Source organism: Odontesthes bonariensis, chromosome 23, assembly GCF_027942865.1.
Source record: "Odontesthes bonariensis isolate fOdoBon6 chromosome 23, fOdoBon6.hap1, whole genome shotgun sequence".
Classification (NCBI taxonomy): Eukaryota; Metazoa; Chordata; class Actinopteri; order Atheriniformes; family Atherinopsidae; genus Odontesthes; species Odontesthes bonariensis.
Genome location: NC_134528.1, coordinates 10385605 through 10403921, shown reverse-complemented (window position 1 = coordinate 10403921; position 18317 = coordinate 10385605). Strand labels below are relative to the sequence as shown.

The 18317-nt window shown below is 41.6% G+C and overlaps 1 protein-coding gene across 1 annotated transcript; it reads right to left on the bottom strand.

Moving 5' to 3' along the window:
- Window positions 1-4447: 4447 nt before the first annotated feature.
- Window positions 4448-15789, bottom strand: fads6 (fatty acid desaturase 6). Its single transcript, XM_075457962.1, has 6 exons — window positions 15520-15789; window positions 10875-11041; window positions 9095-9275; window positions 8722-8909; window positions 5427-5606; window positions 4448-5232 (listed from the first exon to the last, which is right to left on the bottom strand). Exons 1-6 carry the CDS (start codon window positions 15713-15715, stop codon window positions 5083-5085), a joined length of 1062 nt encoding a protein of 353 aa, XP_075314077.1. The 5' UTR covers window positions 15716-15789; the 3' UTR covers window positions 4448-5082.
- Between the last annotated feature and the right edge of the window lie 2528 nt (window positions 15790-18317).

Genomic DNA, 18317 nt, shown 5'->3' with positions numbered 1-18317 from the left:
TTTGGGGTGGAATTATCAATATCTTGAATGATTTATTTCAACTTAACTTGTCTAAATCTCCTGCCTTATGTATTTTGGGTGTGTTACCAGAGAACATTGGTCTATCTGGAAGACAGAGGCTTGTTGTTTGTATGCTCAATGTTCAAAAGGGACAGAAAACTGGTGTACATCTATAATCTTCTTGATTTCATTGATTTGTATGTTTATCTGTGTGCCAAAAAGATTAATAAAAAATAAAAAAATAAATAAAAAAGGGGGGGGGGGGGGTTAGGTTGCACCATATGTGAATAAACTGACCATCTAATTGGTTCTAAATCAAACCCATGAGAAACTTTAAAGATAATTTGTCTCCCCTTCAAAATCTGATTTAATAGTCTATTCTTATTCTCCAAAAACTCGGAATTCTTTTCTTAAAGATAAATTAACTTAAAATACGACAGAAAGATTAACACAAAAGTTTCAGTCTCCACAAAAACAGAAAGATTTTGAGTAGACCGCTACCACATTTTTTAAAACCGAGTACAAGTGCTTACCTTTTACTACATGCCGATACCGAGTACCGATATGAGTTCTAATCGAGGCCATTATAGTTCTTACAATTAAACACATTTTATTTTCTTTAGGCATATTCAACCCAAATACAACTGCACTTTGTGCATTTTAGTAATATAAAACTACTCTTAGTGCAACGTATTCTTTTAATATTTTAACTTTCACAAACACATTGCAGGAAAATTAAGCTCTGGTATCGGTTCTGTAGTATCGGAACACTTCAATGAATACTGAGTACGAGTACATGCACATGGTATCAGTATCGATACCGATGGTGCATCCCTAATCAAAAGTATGGAGTAGTGTAACAAGGGTTAATTTGGCTTGGGTATAATTCCACAAAATCATTGTTTTTAACCTGACAAGAATAGTCAGGTGGAACTTTTGTTTTCTTTTTCTGTTTCTGTACATTCTTTTATGGGGGAGCAACATTTGTGACAAAAAGACACAGTCCCGCCAAAACTCTTCCTCTTTTTTGTGATGTCCGGTGAGGAAAGGTTGGGAAATAAAAAGACCTTCAAAAGAGCAGCGGTGTGGTCTCCATTAACCTTAACACAACGCAGAGGTTTCATACCGGTTACAGTAGTTGCCGGCCAAACTGACAGATGATTAAAGTTAAGATGATGCTGGAACTTACTTAGCCACTGAGACAGATCATTTGTTATTCCAGTGTCTATGATGAGCTAAATTTTATTTTGAGGCTTGACTGTGCTACGACATCCGGTTCTTGGACGTTTTGTGCTTTAAATTCTTGCTCTTTGTTTTCGATTCTACATGCACTTCGGTCCGACTGCCACCTGGTGAATGAGTGTGTTGAGACGATTGAAACCGAGGGTAAACACGCTTCTTCTGCCAGCACAAAATGAGCCATTCGCCTTTTTCTGGTTTAATAAGGTAAAAAGAGAATAAGTTGCACATAAAGGCTTCCCTTACTGACTTTACTGCATCAGATCAAGCCTCCGACTCATCCGGGTCTTACAGAAATTCGTGAAAATGACCTCTGAGGATGGTGGTGGGTAGTGATGATGCCCCGAATCTCTTCTCGTTGGAGCCGAAGCTGGCACATACGAGTGATTTGAAAGTTGTCGACAGTTTTCCTGAGTAAATGAAATCGGGAAGAAGAAGAGCTCAGTCGTTTGGTGTAAAATGGTCATAAAACTCAATCCAGGCTGTTTTGAGGCGGTCTTAGTTCTCACATCTTGGGAGTTATGACGAAATCAAACATGTTTAATATTATCATAAGTCTTGTCCTCTGCCGATTGTGACGCTCAGCGTTCTCAACCAACACGTGCGCTGTTGTCACCTTCAAACGGGAAGCAGGGAAGCTGTGGTTGAGAGTAACCATGGCGATGAGGCGATTAAACACAACGGTTAAACTGGATTATTACAACAGCACAAATGTCTCCACGACATTCCATCTGCACTTAAAAATGCAGCTGTGGCTCAAAGCTGCTTATCGGTCCATTTCATTGTTGTTAAGAATTTCCACCAGGTGCATGATGGGAAATGATCTCAGCTGTGGTTTTACAAGTAGTGACCCTGCAAGATCTCGATTCTTTGCCAAATTTTTAGTCAGTCAGTGGGGTTACATGGCACTGAGAGGATCAGATAATTGGCTAAATTACAATAAGAATGAGTTGAGCAAGGGTAATTCTCCTTGGATATATGGCGGTGAATGAATCGAATCAGAGGCACAAAGCGTGTCATACCCCGGTGTGATAGGTGGCGCTGTACCCGTTTCAGCTATTGCTAATAGAGCCACTTCCTGTTGACCTCTTCACCACCAACAACAACAACAGACTCCAATGGAATTGGACGGCTTCACTCGTCTGCAAGCACGTTTATTTTTACTTTCAACCGAGTTATCTCGAGGTCTTAATCCGATTGCGAGTAACTCGATTCGATCCAATTTTTTGTCAGATTAAGGTGTCTACATGAAGTTAATAACTCATTCTTATTGTAATTTAGCCAATTATCTGATCATTTCAGTGCCATGTAACCTCACTGAGTGACTTAAAACTCATTGACATTGTCTTTATGTGTGAGAGGGGGTCGGGGTTAGTTTTTCATAGGTGTCATAGTAGTGGGAGGCGTTAAAGGTAAACCCAGGAGCAAGTTGATGAATCCAGAACTGCCAGAGACATCAAAATAGGCTAACTTTGTTCATTTTGCTTCATGAGACATACCCCAGCTTAGAGTTTTGAAACAGCTCAAAATCCAACAAATCTTGCAATCTAAACAACAAGATAGGTGATATTTTTATACCTTTAAATACAACCCTTAAGGGCAACCTCTAAACTTTCACCCCTACAGATTACACCTGTAACATAAGAGTTTTCACACTGGAGCAAACGTCATTCTCAAGAGTTTAATTCAACAAGTCCCAGAGTCGTCTCAAGGGCTCATTTACGCTCAACGTTAAATACGGGCAGATCCTTCTGTCCATCCTCTGCTTTAATTTCGTGCGTATTTCAGTACGTTTTCAAAGACCTTGCAGATGCGTATCCAAACGCACCAAACAAAGGGGGGGGCAGTGTTGCGCAGTATAGCTCACGTGCCGCCAGCGAAAGGAACAAGTGCGAGTCCGAAGGCAGCGAAGGAACTTGGAAGTGAACTCTGACCTCTGCATTGCCCTCTGGTGGATATTTTGCCTAACAACCATGCCAACGTAAAGCACGCATGGGAGTACGTGGGCGGTGATGCTTGACAAAGTTTGAAATGGACGCACTTATTTACACATGTAAAGTGAGCATAAATGAGCCTTAAAGAGGAAACAGACGAGGTGACTAGCTCTTTCAACAATGGGGCACAATTTCAACACCTAAATATGACAACTTCTTCGTCACCTTAAGCCAACAGCACAACGACACTCTGGTGAAACACTTCCCAGTTTGGTTTAGATAATAAACATCACTTGATTCGAGTTTGAAATGAATGAAAGTGGCTAAAATCTACTCCTTTCTTACAATGCCACGTCACGTGTTGGTTGGGTTTAGGCGGCAACATGACTCGGTAAGAGTTAAAAATCAAAAATCTACTTGAGTGAGTTTTAAAAACATCACGTTAGGACTATGGATGTCACGAGAACCGATACGTCGGTACCAAGTCGATGCTACAATTCTAAAAACATGATGGTACTCGTTTTTCTACGGTAGTCTACCGGAGGTACCGTTGGTACCGGGGATGAAACTCCTCCGGACGTAACGTGGGCACCATATACACCTACAAGTGTTCCAGTGTGCCGTTAAATGCCAAAAGAAACACGGAAGATGGCAACTGCAGCGACAGCTCCGCCTTCGACGAGTCGAAAAGAAAAATAGTAAGAGTCGTTTCTGGAAGTACATTGCGTTTGAGGCGGATGATCAGGGATCAATAATAGATTCGCAAAAACCGATATGCAAACGGTGCCGAAAGGAGGAAACGCTTCCAATTTAGCGAAGCACCTTCAGATTTTTTCACAGAATTCAAGGTGAGTGAGTTTCAAGTCATGTTAACGTTCGCTTTGCGGGCAAATTCACACCCATTGTTCTCCGTTGAACGAACTCCCCAATCGCATAGATATGAAAAGCATATCACAAGAAACAGCGGAAACAGAGCTTTGCAAAGAGTGTCTGTTCACACCGAAATAATCACGTTATGAAGATGACAAACAAACAGAACAAAGTTTTGTCTTTGCAAAGTACGGCTGAATAAGTTGGGAAGTCCCCGTCACTACGCAATGCACCTGATATCAAATTAAACAGCAGAACGTACCCTTTCCCAAAGTATTCCTTGTTTCTCTGTGACAACGCGAGTTATGGGAAATAGATCAAATGATATATCTGCTTACATTGCAAAGACTAAAGTTGTGTTCAAAAGACGTGTGCAGATCACCTGTGCGCGATAGGCGCCAAGCAGATATTCTTTCAAATGACTAAGTCATAGAATATCCCACTATGATGGTTCCGATGTTGCCTGATACCAATTCAAATGGATCAAATGTTAATAGTGGTTTATTTTTATTTATTACTTGAACGCTACATGCCACTTTTGTTTTTTGTAATGTTCAAATGTTTTTAATAAATTAGTATGTTGAAGTGAATTTCGATTCGTGGTATCGAATTGGGTATCGAGAATCGTGGAATTTCTCTGGTATTGGTATCGACTACTAAATTTCTAGTATCGTGACATCCTTAGTTAGGACTAAAATATATTCGTAACCTTCACCTAATTGTCACCATTTTTCATGCTTCACATGTAGTTGCTTCTCGTGACCACGTGGAGTCGTATTGCATATTTTTTGAGGGTTATTTATAGGTTGTTTCATGCATGACCAAACAACACATTTTTAGAGGAACACAGCCTCTTAAATCTGAACAGTCAAGTCTTTTTTTTTGCTTATTCATGTCAGTTTTAAATTGTGATTTAACTACATGTTGATTCAGTGTCTGTGTTGATAGTTTGAGGCTGTTTAACCTGCAGCATATCTGCAGAAATGATTGTGCTTCAGAGTCAAACGTCCAAACAGATTCTCTCTTCGTCCTGCCGCCATCACTGCACTCCCACCAGCTCCGTGATGGGCGGAGCAAACACCATCAGCTCCTGGTATTTACGGAAGAACAGGCGCAGACGGGACAGGTAGCTGTCCTCCTGGTAAGGAAGCTGCTTTTCGGTCAAGTATTTGGACACGACTGGCTTCACCTTGAGAGTGCAAAACAAGACACAAGAGACAGTGAAACAGGGTTTTATGAAGACTGGAGACCAACATAACTTAAATCAGGTGTCTTAACTTAGTTTTAGCTTTTAGTTTACAGTTACTCTTTCTATAAGCTGAATGGTGTTCCCATTTACTTCTATTCTTATCAAAAGGTGACTATTTAGGGTGCTGAACTTACCTTTAAACACATGTTGTCTGACAGAAAAGGGAAGAGATGGTGCTCCACGTGGCAGTTGATAAGCGAGTGTCCGAACATCCAGTCCAGCACGGCGTTACGCGGCAAGTTCAGCACTCCGTGCGTCATCTGGTAAATCCTCTTTGGTCGGCGGGTTGGAGAGAACATCGACATACCAATGTGCTGCAATCATACACACATTTGATATGTTTTAACAATTTTACGTAATGATCACCTCACTTTTAGCACTGTTTTTACGTCGATGAGTAAATCCAGTGAATTTTTGGACCACAGTAAAAAGTAGGAATGCTGTTAAAACAGAAATAAAAACAATTTACAAGTCACGTAAACCTCATATTTGATTGGAAATAGCAGAAAGATATCATCTCAAATGTTTAAACAGAGAAACTTTGATGCTTTTTAAAGAATATGCAGATTTTGAAGTTGATGCCAGCAAAACTAAGTTAAGTAAGTTTCTCTGAGACTTAAAGGTGACATATTTTTTTAACATTCAACACGGTCAAAATACCTGTTGGTTTAAGCACAGGGGTTCTTGTTTAAGCCCTTGTTTCACAGTTGTCTTAATAACAGTCTGCTTTTAGGAGTAGATACTTATCAAATTCTCAACCCCGCCCACAGTCAGCCCATCTGGTGAGGTCAGCAGCTACCCAACACAAACATAATGAAGCTGTTCCCCCAGGCATACCAAAAACACTCCAGCTCTATATATTGATGTAGATATAGTTACTCTATTGATCCCAGAGGGAAATAGTTCAGCAGTGTAGCTTTAAGCTAGCAGCAGATCCTAGCAAACAATGCTTTCTCATCAACAGTAATGTAAATATAAATTTAAATTTACTTTATTTATACAGCTCTTTACAGACAATCCTTACAGTGTACCAAAGTGCTTTACAGCAGGTAATAAATAAAGAGAAGAATAAGTAAAAAACAAATATAAACAATAAAAGAACAGTGAAAGCAATAAAATACAACAAAATCGATTAAGATAAAAGTGTCATCATACTACTGGGTATTAAAAGCAATCCTAAATAAGTAGGTTTTTAGCCTAGATTTGAAGAGGCCCAGGTCAGAAATAAGACGGAGCTGGACGGGGTGTCACGCCCATGGACTCTCGTTTTTAGTTTCATGTTTAAGGTTATGTTTTTTGTTTTCAGTCCATGTTTAGTTTTTAGTCATGTTTTAGTTTCCCTGCACTCAGTTCATTAGTTTCACTCACTCTCCAATCACTCTCACTCCCTATTTAGTTTCCAGTCTCCCCTCTTAGTTTGCCAGATCTTTGTTGTTTGTCATGTTTGTCACCCATGCCAAGATTCCTGCTTCCCATGATTTCCACGTTTTTGAAGCTAAGTATTTATTTATCCATGCCGTGTTAAGTTCTTTGTTTTGTTCATAGCTACGTTTTTTCCGGCTCAGCCGCGTTTTATGTTGGTACTTTGTTTTTGTTAAATAAATTCAGTTTTCCTTTAAAGTCTGCATCCGTGTCCTCCATCCTCACCCAACCTGACACGGGGGGCTTATTCCAGAGCCTGGGGGCAGCTTTGGGAAAAGGCTCGCTCACCCCAGGGTTTGTATTCTGACCTGGGCACTTCCAGCAGAAACTGATCTGTTGGCCTCAGAGCTCTACCAGGACTGTTAAAAGCTCAGATAAATATGATGGGGCGAGGCCCTTAAGAGCTTTAAAAACAAACATTAAAAGTTTAAAATCAATTCTATAAAGGACAGGAAGCCAATGGAGGGAGTTAAGAACAGGTAATGGACCAAGCCGGAGATGTACGCAGCGTAACTCGTAGTAATGCATGTGTACCGTTAATTACTGCATTTAAACATTTTGGATATATTAACCTGCATAAACAATTGTACTTGGAGAATTACATCTTTATCAGAAACATGCCGATAATGAAACGTTAGCACACCGAGAGTGAGGAGAGGACCGGTGTTGTGTTGGAAACACACCTTATCCACACAGCTGCAGGTTGATGAGTTACAGAACGGAACCGTTCAACTAGAAAGCTTCAGCTAACAAAGTAATGTGGGAACAGTAATGTTCATCTTTCAGAAAGGAACAGCAATAACTCCTTAAAGGTTGGTGTACGTCATCTTCATTAGCTAAGCTGTTAGCGTTAGCTGCTGCTAAAGGAGAAAATAAATCAATAAATAAACCAGGAGGAATTATTTCTCAGATGCTTCCATTTCCCTGCTCTGAAGTTCAGGCTCTGAGAGTTGGAGCTGATCCATCTTTGTGGCTCAGTTTTCTGCTTCATCATTCGAGCAGGGTGGGTGTGAGTGGGCGGGGCTTCGCAGAGGAGGTGGAGTCAACTTAAGGAGTGATTTTTATTGAAAAGAAAATTAAAACAGCTGGTTAAAGGAGAACCAAAAAAATACCAGAGTTGTGTTTTTAGTGAGTTTTACAGACACCTGAATATATGCTCACAAGAACAGTGTTTTTTCCATAATATGTCACCTTTAAAGTATGCAGATGTAGCAACTCAGAGCTGACGTCTGTCCCTGTTTATATTTACACAACCCAAAAGGCACACAGTGAACCTGGAGCTGTTCAGTGTTCAGTATCAGTAGGTAAAGTGAGCCGGATCAAAGGCTAACTTCAGCCTCAAAGATCTGACCCCGAGAGTCAGAAGAACTAACACTCCCCCCTTGTTAGATCCCATCAAGAACCTGTGTTTTCTAATCCAACTGCACACACTTTGATCTGAACAATGCACAGTACTCCTTCTGGGAAAATCACGCTTGAATTGTTCCATTTATCGCTTTAGTTCTCCGACACAATGCTGCCTTCAGCTGGAGTTTCTCACGGGACGCACTCTCCTGATCGTTATGTATGAAATTAACAAATCTGTGAGAGGACCAAACTTGTGTGAAATATTTCTTTTTCCAGACGTGACCTTTCTGGAACAAATATGGCCAGAATCCAAACAAAAGCAAAGGAAATAAGAGGGATTCTTAATACTTTTGATACCTTACTCTGATTTTATTCAATCAATCCATCCTCCAACATACATTCGATATTCTAAGTTTATTTCTATTTTTGCTTTTAAATTTGTCTAAATAATAAAGAATTATTCTTTTTTCTCACAGTTTGGATTAGTTTCTTCTGTCAGTTGTAATAGAAGTACCGAATCAAGGAGGCAGTTACCCGATCCGATGGGTTACATCAACATTTATCTATAGAAAATATGTATTTTGGTTTAATTTGATAGAATTTAGGAGCTTTTCTAAGAGAAACATAGTTCAATGCTTTCCATGGACACTGCGCTCTCACCTGGAAAATGTTGACGTGGATGTACGGCACAGAGAACATGCCTCTGCACACCAGCATACAGAACAAGGCGCTGAAGGGCGACCCGAACCCGGAGACATTGACGAGCAGCCAGTACTGCGAATACAGGCCCAGCGTTACCATCAGAACCGTCCTAACCACGAGGGCCGGAGACTGTCCTCGCAGGTGAGCTGCAAAGCGAGAAAATCAGAAACCATCACATGCCTGAGAGCCGGCTCACACCACGGTGGCAAAGACGAGGTAACAGAAGCGTGAGGAGGATGAGAGGGCCAGAGAAGGGTCTCGACTTTATGCCGATAGTCACATTTAATGGAGAAGTATTTGAGTAAACACATAAAGCATCGTCCCGTCTCACCGAGGGCAACGAGTGGAGTGATGACGGGCACGAACAGGGGGGCGATGAACAGGTAGACGGTGCGAGGCAGGAACGGGACCTTCCACACGCTGGAGTCTCCCAGTCCAATGATGTTGGTGTGAGCGTGATGCATCTTGATGTGGCCGTTGACGCCGGCTCGCGCTGAGAAGGAGCCGCAGATCTGAAAGGACCGACAGATTAGCACCGATCCGACACATTTAAACATCTAAGAGCAGAAAAGCCACCGGTGTTTAGCTTCCGCTTTGATCAGCAGCTAAGAGCCGGCCGAGGGCAGAGCTCCGAGAATGTGATGATGACATTTTACTTTCGTAAAGAGCAGAGTTCAGTCAACATCCACCGGTTCAGAATTTCAGTGAACTGATTTTTCCCGGTTGCTCGGGCTGATAAAGGTTAATAAACTTTGTCCGACTTTAATATCACTGGGTGAAAAATGTCACTATCCAGGCGGGGGGGAGTCTCCGGTCATGGTGGGAAATGACCCATGCTTGTGATTGAAAATGTCAGAAGCTGTTTTACCTCATTGATTTGTGTAGATGGCTGGGGTGGGATTTGTCACCATAGTAACCAGGAAGGCTGGTCTGACAGACAGACGTGAAATGAGTATGACTTCTCAACACATTACAGTCAATGGTTTTTCACACAATTTAGAAGCAGAGTGTGAAAAACTAAGTACGCCTTCACTGCTTTCGTGGAATTAAGAGGGTAAGTAGCAGCCAGCTGCTGCTGATCAATGCTCTGATTAACTGATCTTCAGTCAGTGTGAGCAGCTCTATAAAAGCAGAAGTTCAGGTGTGTGTTAACACGGTGCCAAGGAGGAAAGACATCAGCAATGATCTTAGAGAAGCAGCTGTTGCTGCCCATCAATCTGGGAAGGGTTATAAGGTAATTTCCAAACTATCTGGAGTCCATCATTCTACAGAGAGAAAGATTATTCACAAGTGGAAAACATTCAGGACAGCTGTCAGTCTTCCCAGGAGTGGACGTCCCAGCAAGGTCACCCCAAGGTCAGAAACCCAAGAGCTACATCTCAGACTCTGCAGGCCTCAGTCAGCATGTTAAAGGTTAAAGTTCATGACAGCACAGTTAGAAACAGACTGAACCAGTATGGCTTGTGTGGAAGGGCTGCAGGAGAAAGCCTCTTCTCTCTAAAAAGAACATGGCAGCACAGCTTAGGTTTGCAAAGCTGCATCTGAACAAACCACAAGACTTCTGGAACAATGTCCTTTGGACAGACCAGACCAAAGTGGAGATGTTTGCTCATAATGCACAGCAGCACGTTTGGAGGAAGCCAAACACAGCATATCAGCACAAACACCTCACACCAGCTGTCAAGCACGGTGGTGGAGGGCTGATGATCTGGGCTGGTTCTGCAGCCACAGGACCTGGGCACCATGCAGCCAGTGAGTCCACCATGAACTCCTCTGGATACCAAAGCTGCAAACCTCAATGAGCTGAAGCAGCGCTGGAGAGAAGCGTGGGAACAAGGTTCCTCCTCAACCATGAGAGAGACTGATGACGTTCCACAGGAAACCATTTATTCAGCTCACTGCTGCTGAAGCTGCTGGATGATGGATATGCATTTTAAACAGGTCACTCATGAACCAAAATGAAGAGATTTAACATGATATTTGAGTTTAAATCCTGCCCCTCCTCAGTTGTGTTGTTGCTACAGTTGTGCATGTGAGAATAAAAACAGCTACAGAGGAAGCTTTGCCTACGTTATGAACGACAGCCTTCAGTTTTTATCTGCACATCTCACCTCGATGAAGAAGACAGCCCAGAACTTCGCCCAGGCCTGCGACTCGCTCAGCGCCCCGTGGCTGGCCAGATGTGTCCCTTTGCAAGTGAGGGTGGCGTGAGCCACGCCCATCAGCAGCAAGCCCGAGGAAAACCAGAGCAGCTGAGAGGAGCCCAGCAAGAGGAAGGCTGCAAGACAAAATGCAGGGACTGTTACTTCAGATCTGAAGCGCATTCAAAGTCTTTTTTACATCAACTTTCAATTAAGTTGATCCCTCATGTAGCGACTGCATCGCTATTCTGAGTCACCTTGTTGAGCAGGAAGATCAGTTTCCTCGCATTAATTACATCCCTACGTTCTGCTTTAATTGACACAAAGCTGTGTCAAACATGAGCTCTCTGTGGTCATGACGGGTGGTGCTTTGTGTCGAGGAGAATGAGCATTTAGGGACAGTTTGTGTGTGTTACTTTGGCAGCTTACTGCTCTAGTTTGTCTTAAGTACCGTCTGAAATCATGCTAACCAAAGCTATGTCTCAGTACAGTATTAAAGCAATACAATTTAACATTTCTACCTTAAAATAACAGCTTGAAAAAAATTGTGCGGCTACAATGAGTTTTAATATTACGATTGGCCTGTCTCCTATGCCCTTCGGGCAGTGGTGTAGTCTACCTTTTTGAGGTGGGTATACTGTATAGTTGGCCAGTCATAGGCCCGTGGTACCAAACTAGGGGTCGGGACTCGGGACCCCTCGGGACCAATAGTAGAATGCACGCCGTACCTCCAGTGGCGCGCTGTAATAGTCATTGAAAAGTTAAGTACCATAGTATTACAATACTATGACATAACACAGGGCTTTTAATAATGCACTACGACTTGGTCATTGCCATTCTGGTAACAGCACATTTATAATGCTGTCTTAACGTGTTAAGGGACAAACATGTTTGTGGGGTCGCAGCTTTGCACTTACCTGCCCCTTGTATGCATGAGGGACAGCATAAACTCACTTTGATTGTGTGGACTGTGTGCTGTGTATCTCAGTGGCAATGGGACTCCCTGTGGCAATCTTTGTACTCATCCCTCATAGAGCGAGACCTAACAGAGTGATTGTTTTAAAGCAGCAGAACACCATCACATCTTGAGACAGGTTGTTTTATATATATATATATATAGACAAGGGCTGTCAGAATTAATTCATTGTAATATATATATATATGTGTATTACATTCGTTTATATATGTAATATACATAAAAAAAAAATATATACACACACATCCATTTTAGTTTTCCACCTTCCACTCCTATAGGGGGCGCTGTTTTGCGTTAGAGAATCACCGCATTCAACTAATACAAAGAAGAAGAGTTTCTATGGGACGTTATTGTCAAACAACTGATAGTGAATCCCTGGGAGATTGACTGACTGCCGCAATTTCCGAATGAATGCTATTCTGAAGTGTTGTCGTTGTATTGTTAAATTATAACAAGGCTTCCATGAGAAGTGGTAGTTGATGAAACGTGGCTGTGCTATTCTAAATATTGAAAAACGAATTTTAGGTGGGTATACTGAGCATTTTAGGTGGGTATACGGAAATCCACCAAAAAAAGAGGTGGGTATACGCCGTATACCTGCGTTCAACGTAGACTACACCACTGCCTTCGGGGGTCTTAGTTGGAATAACTGCGCTATGTAACTTTGCTGGACCGGCCCGGGAGCTGAGGGGAAGTACTTCGACTTGCTTTCTGGCACACCTACTGCAAACACAAATAGACCCCTCTCACGCTCCCAGGTATAAGGCTAAGCTAGCGCAACATTGTCAGTACGATCATCATGGCAGAGGCACCGAAGAAACAGAAGAAGACGTTGACTGATGAAGCAAGGAAGAGAAAGAGAGAGGCCGACAAAGCAAGAGACCGGACTAGAGTTGCTCTCGGAACAGCTTTTACTCGTTGGCGAGAGCTGAAAGAAAAAAATTTGGATACAAGCTCGATTCAGAGCTAGCCACCTTTCTGCTGGATTAGTAAGTAGCTTATTTGCTGCCATGCTTTGTGGTGTGTTGTACTTGCTTGATGTTTCACTGTGTTCGGAAAGTGACTCGCTAGTTTGTTATAACTGACGAAAACTATTTTCAACTGATTTCGCTAGGTTTAGCCACTAGCAAGACCTCTCGTTAGCGATGTTAGCAGTCGTATTTCTGTAAAACATTTGATTACTCTTACCTCCTCGGTCGACATAGCTTGCACCTTCTGACTCCTCGCCGGTTCGTCAACAAACGTGAAATGTGAAATGTGAAAGGGTGTTGTATTTACGACAGTGTCGTAACCGTACATTACCTCCAAGCCTGTAGGGGGAGCTCCATAATGGGCTTTTTGAGAAGTTACATTGTATTGCTTTAAATCAGTTGCCAGTATCATTTTCACTAGCTTTTCCTCCTTGTCAAGCCTCGATGAGATGAACTTGACCTCCTCAGATAAAGTGTCTGTTAGATGGCTGTGCTCCAACTCAACGCTGGACTTCTTCATTACAATAACTTGTCTGGCTGCATGCGGGGTTTAGATGACACATTCTCTCTCTAACCCCATAAAACTGCGCTAATTTGATGCTCCTCATATTTCAAAGCAGCCTATTTCAAGGAGATAAGTCACAAGCTCTGTGCTTCACAATGCCAGATACCTCCTCAGCCTCATTTTGCATTTACATCCAGTTCGTTAAGGTCAGTAGCTGACCAGCAGTGACCCACATTAAGTGTGACACCTTGAATGTGCAGACCTGAAGTGTGCAATGTAGATAAAAAAGGTACAAAACAATAAGACGATGGAAATACTGCTCATAGAGAGAGGTGAGAATGACTTAAACCACCCACATATTGGTCAGGTGGTTCAGAACGCAAAATGGGAACGGCCCCTCTACAACTTACAGTATAGGCTGATACTCCCCACCAACTAGTTTAGAGCTGATGAAGGCTTTTGGATGAAAGGTTAACCAACTTCAAGAACCAAGAAGAAGTCGTCCAGTTGACCTTATTCATGCTCTTAGCGTTGGATGACTAAGAATCTACAGCGATGTGAGGGTAGAGTGTTTTTTTCTTGGCAACGTCAAAGGTCAAAGAAAGTGGTGACATTTAAACTGTGTTTGAATAAAAAAATAAATAAACAACAAGATCAAGCTTGTTTTATCAAATTTGAAACGACATAATTCAGTGTATGAGACAATGAGACAACCATAAGGCTTTTTAACAGTGCCTGCTGAGTTCTTCTCAAATTGATTGATTGATTGATTTTTTTATTTTATTTATGTTTATTTAGTCATTTATTATTATTATTAGTTAGTAGTAGTATTTTTACTAGAATTTGTATTATTATTGTTGTTGTTGTTAATATACAATCATTGTAAATATTTATAATTTTTTTTGAGCTACTTGACAAATTTGAATTTCGTATGAATGAATAAAATATTTTTCTATTCTATTCTATTCTAATGAGACGATGAAAATTATTTCATTAATAGTTAAAAGTCAGCCAAAATATACAATATTAAACATGAAACAACTAATCTATTAGTAAATTAAATAATCTATTAATCATATGATTGATATGGAAGACCAATTGTTATCCTTGACAGAACCTGTTCCAACTTGCAGGCCCCTCCCCCTCCCTCTCTGCTGTGCTTGAGCTCCGTCTCTGAAGCATAACATAATATCCCGACTAAAAAAGACAACTTAGCAAAGAAGCCATTTTAAATTGGATCTTTAGGCACTTTGTTCCCAGCAGCCTGTCACAGAGACACATCATTTGTTCCCATTTCTTTAGCTGCATGTGTGAAAAACAGCAAAGATAACACAGTCTGACAGACAGAAAACAGGATTTCTGCATCTGGACCTTCAGCTGATCCATCTGCTGTTGGCCCAAGCCTCATCAGAAATGGGCTCCATGGAAGGGTGGCTGTCAGGAAGCCGTTTTTAAGGAAGGGAAACAGGGAGAAAAGGCTGAGCTGTGCCAAAGGACACAAGAAGTGGGCTGAAAATCAGTGGCAGCAGGTCTGATGGAGGGATGAATCCTCCCCAGAGCCCGGAGCTCAACATTACTGAAGCAGTGTGGGGTCATGTTGGCAGAGAACGGAACAAAAGGCAGCCCACATCCAAAGAAGAGCTTTGGGATGTCCTTCAAGAAGCCTGAAGAACTATTCCTGAAGACTCCTGTTTGCTTGACTTTATATAAAGAAATGGTATCTTTTGGTATTGTATCTGAGCCTGTGAAGACTGCCAGGATAAACATTGTTTTACTGAATTTTATGGACTACATAAAGATAAACGCAGGTTAATGGATGATGAAAACAATCTTTAGACATAGCAGTGGAAGAATTACTGAATGGGCCTCAAAGAAATCCAAATATTATGTTTGAATTCTTTAAGATTTTTGCTGTAAAGCAAACAGGAAATGATTACAGAGCTGATGAAGGTCATCCAGGTCATGGTAATCACAAGAGCTTGAATAAGGGCAACTGGGCTGCTTCGTGGAGCTTGAAGAAACATAAATGAAACATAAAGAGACAACAAAACAACAACAAAAAAAAGAGACAAAGCACGCTGAAAGGGTTGCAGTGGGTATAAGCATGTCTTAATCATCATAATCAGTAGCTTGTGTGGCACTCATCATGAAGTGAACTCTTACCGGGCGGCAGGCAGAGGAAGGCGGCTGCCAGGATGCTGCAGTCCAGCCCCCTCCTCTCCCACCAGCTGCTCTCCTTCACTATCCTCTGCACCAGCCGGGTCAGCTCCATCATCAGGGACTCCTTCTCCACCTCTTCACCCCTTCTCCTTAACTTCCCGTCCTGACGCTCCGTCCACTCCTCCGGTACGCTCTGCATGCTGAGGACCGGCTCAGAGCAGAGTCAGCTTGTGGTTTCCTATCCTCCTGACGGCCGGAGAGCAGCGGGTGCTACACGCCGCAGCCCGAGAGCAAAGTCCACCGGTCAAAGTCAACATTGAGTAACTCCCTGTTGGGCCAGGATCATTGTCAGAGAAGCCCGGCCCCTTCCTGGACCCTAATGTCCCACCTCCTCGTCTCTTTCTTCCCTTTCATCAGCTGACTCCTCGTGCCGGCCAGCAGACGTGAAATTTATAATCCCCACGAGCTGAATATGTGAGGCTGTGCTGCAGCAAGATGAACTCCTCTCTGGTGTCTCATGCATTCTGCATGCTGCTCACCCCCCCTCTCGGTTTCTTCAGCATTTGTGCGGGCTTCTCTTCCCCTCCCATCACATCTCAGCAACCTTGGCAAACGTCCTGGGAAAAAGGAGAGGGAGAGAGGAGGGCTGATTAACAGCGGCTGCTCGGTCGTTTCTCTTTTTCCATCGTGGGAAGAGAGTCAGAATGAAAAAGAGACGACTCTGGTGTGCTATAATGTGTTTGGATAGCTGGGGTGTGTTTATGTGTTGTTGGCCCAGGTAAGCGTACATGTGAGCTGTGCACTTGTATCTGATGTCAGTGCAGCTTTTCTTTGGAGAGAGGCCAGAGTTGGCTTGGCCCTTTAAAAGCTACACTGAGTATTTTTTACTTGATAACACTGTAAAAGAGGCCCCTCCAAAAATAAGTAAGAAAAACAGCAAATAAAAGACGTTTTTGCTTGAAATAAGCAAAAAAAAATCTGCCAATGGAACGAGTGAAAATCGGCTTGTCAAGATTTCTTGAAATAAGATGTGATATTTAGGACTTTTGAGATAAAAGTGATCTTGAAATTAGCTTAAAAACCTCTTCAAATGTAAAAAAAAAAGCTTGTTTCATATGATATCCGACTCAAAACAATTTGTTTTCAAGTCTTTTTCATTTAACAAGATATTCCAGATGTATTGTCTTCAAACAAGTCCCTATATCTGGCTGAAATAGTACTTGTTAGGCAGTTGTGTCTTATATGAAGTGTAATGAGATATTTTGACTAGAAATGAGATATACTTGGTAAGACTTTGATTTTTTTCCAGTGAAGGCAGCAGAGACTGCAGAGAGAGGAACATAAGGCCCCACAGAACAGACAAATACACATATTAAATCGGGTTTAGCGTCAGTATGAAGCTGTAGTTGTCACTATCTGTGTCTTTTTGTGTTTTATCCGTCTTTTCTCAGTCCTGTTCACTTCCTCGCTTCCTCAGTCCGGTCATCAGCTCCACTCCCTTCACCCGTCTTCACTCAGCGATCTCTCTTCTCCGTATTTAAACTCCTGGTTTCAGCCACTCTTGGTCAGATCCTTCGTTCTCTTCAGGTTCTCCTCCTGAGTTGCTGCTGCTGCTACTTCTTGGTTTTGTTTCCCCAGTTTGTTCTTGTTCCTCGTCGGTTTTGTCAGTTCCTTGGTTTTGTTTTGTGTTCCAGTTCGGTCTTGTTGTCTGTTTAGTTTTGATAAATCAGTCTAAATTTCGTCAACATCTGGTTTTCCATCTGTCTGCACCTGGGTCCTCCTTCCTGTGACAGTCGTACAAAAAATGTATGCAGAAAGGCCAGACTTATATATTTTGTGTGCTTTTGTCTGGTTTATTTAGCAATAGACTGAATATCTCTGTAAAATCAAGACAAATGAAAATAAACACGGATTGAAATGTTCTCACATTTAATCTGGCATTTTCCAAACTAACGGGGTGATTAACCAAGACTGGTTAACAACAAAAGTATATATTCTGCATTGTATAAATGAACTATAGGTGTTTGGAATGACAAAATAATGATGAATATAAATATAAGATAATGGAAAGCAGCAACAAAAGATGCCTATCTAAGAAAAGGCTATAAAAAGACAAAAACAACTACAAACAGGTGGAAAAAGACCCATAAAAACACATCAAAGAGACACAAAATGACTTCTGCAAACTACAGAGGTGCCAATAAACTAACAAGGACACAACAAGAACAGAAACCCAATAATGGCAACAGAGAAACGCCAAAAGTTAGAGATTCAAAGAGACCAAACTGCCACAAATTACTATAAAAAAAAAAAATTAAATGGCCACAAAGAAACTGAAAATGGTTACAAAAAGACAAAAAAAAGGAAACAAAATGGCCACAATTGGACATAAAATAGTTACAGTGACACAAAATCATCATCATGAGACAGAAAGACACTAAATGACCACAAAGAGGCATAAAAAAAATATTTAAATGATGTCAAAAAGACAAAACATGGCCACAAAGAGACATTAGCGAGCGGACAGAAGACAAAGACACAAAAAATGGCCGCCAATGAGACACAAAATCACAACAAAGAAACTGTAAATGGCTACAAACAGACAACAGTGGTGTCAAATAGATACAAAATAGCCACAAAAGGACACTAAATGGCTAAAGATACACAAAATGACCACAAAAAAGAAACAAAATAACCACGTAGAAACACAAAATGGCCACAAAGAAATGCAAAACAATCACCAAGAGTCACAAGATGACCACAGAGATGTAAGACAACCACATATGGAGTAAAATTAAAAA

Coding starts and splice junctions, on each gene's coding strand:
- fads6 (XM_075457962.1), bottom strand. CDS start 15,715: ATGCAGAGCGTACCGGAGGAGTGGACGGAGCGTCAGGACGGGAAGTTA. Junction 9,276..10,874: donor GGGCTGTCTTCTTCATCGAG/GTGAGATGTGCA, acceptor CGGTCCTTTCAG/ATCTGCGGCTCCTTCTCAGC. Junction 5,607..8,721: donor TCCACGTCAACATTTTCCAG/GTGAGAGCGCAG, acceptor GTATGATTGCAG/CACATTGGTATGTCGATGTT.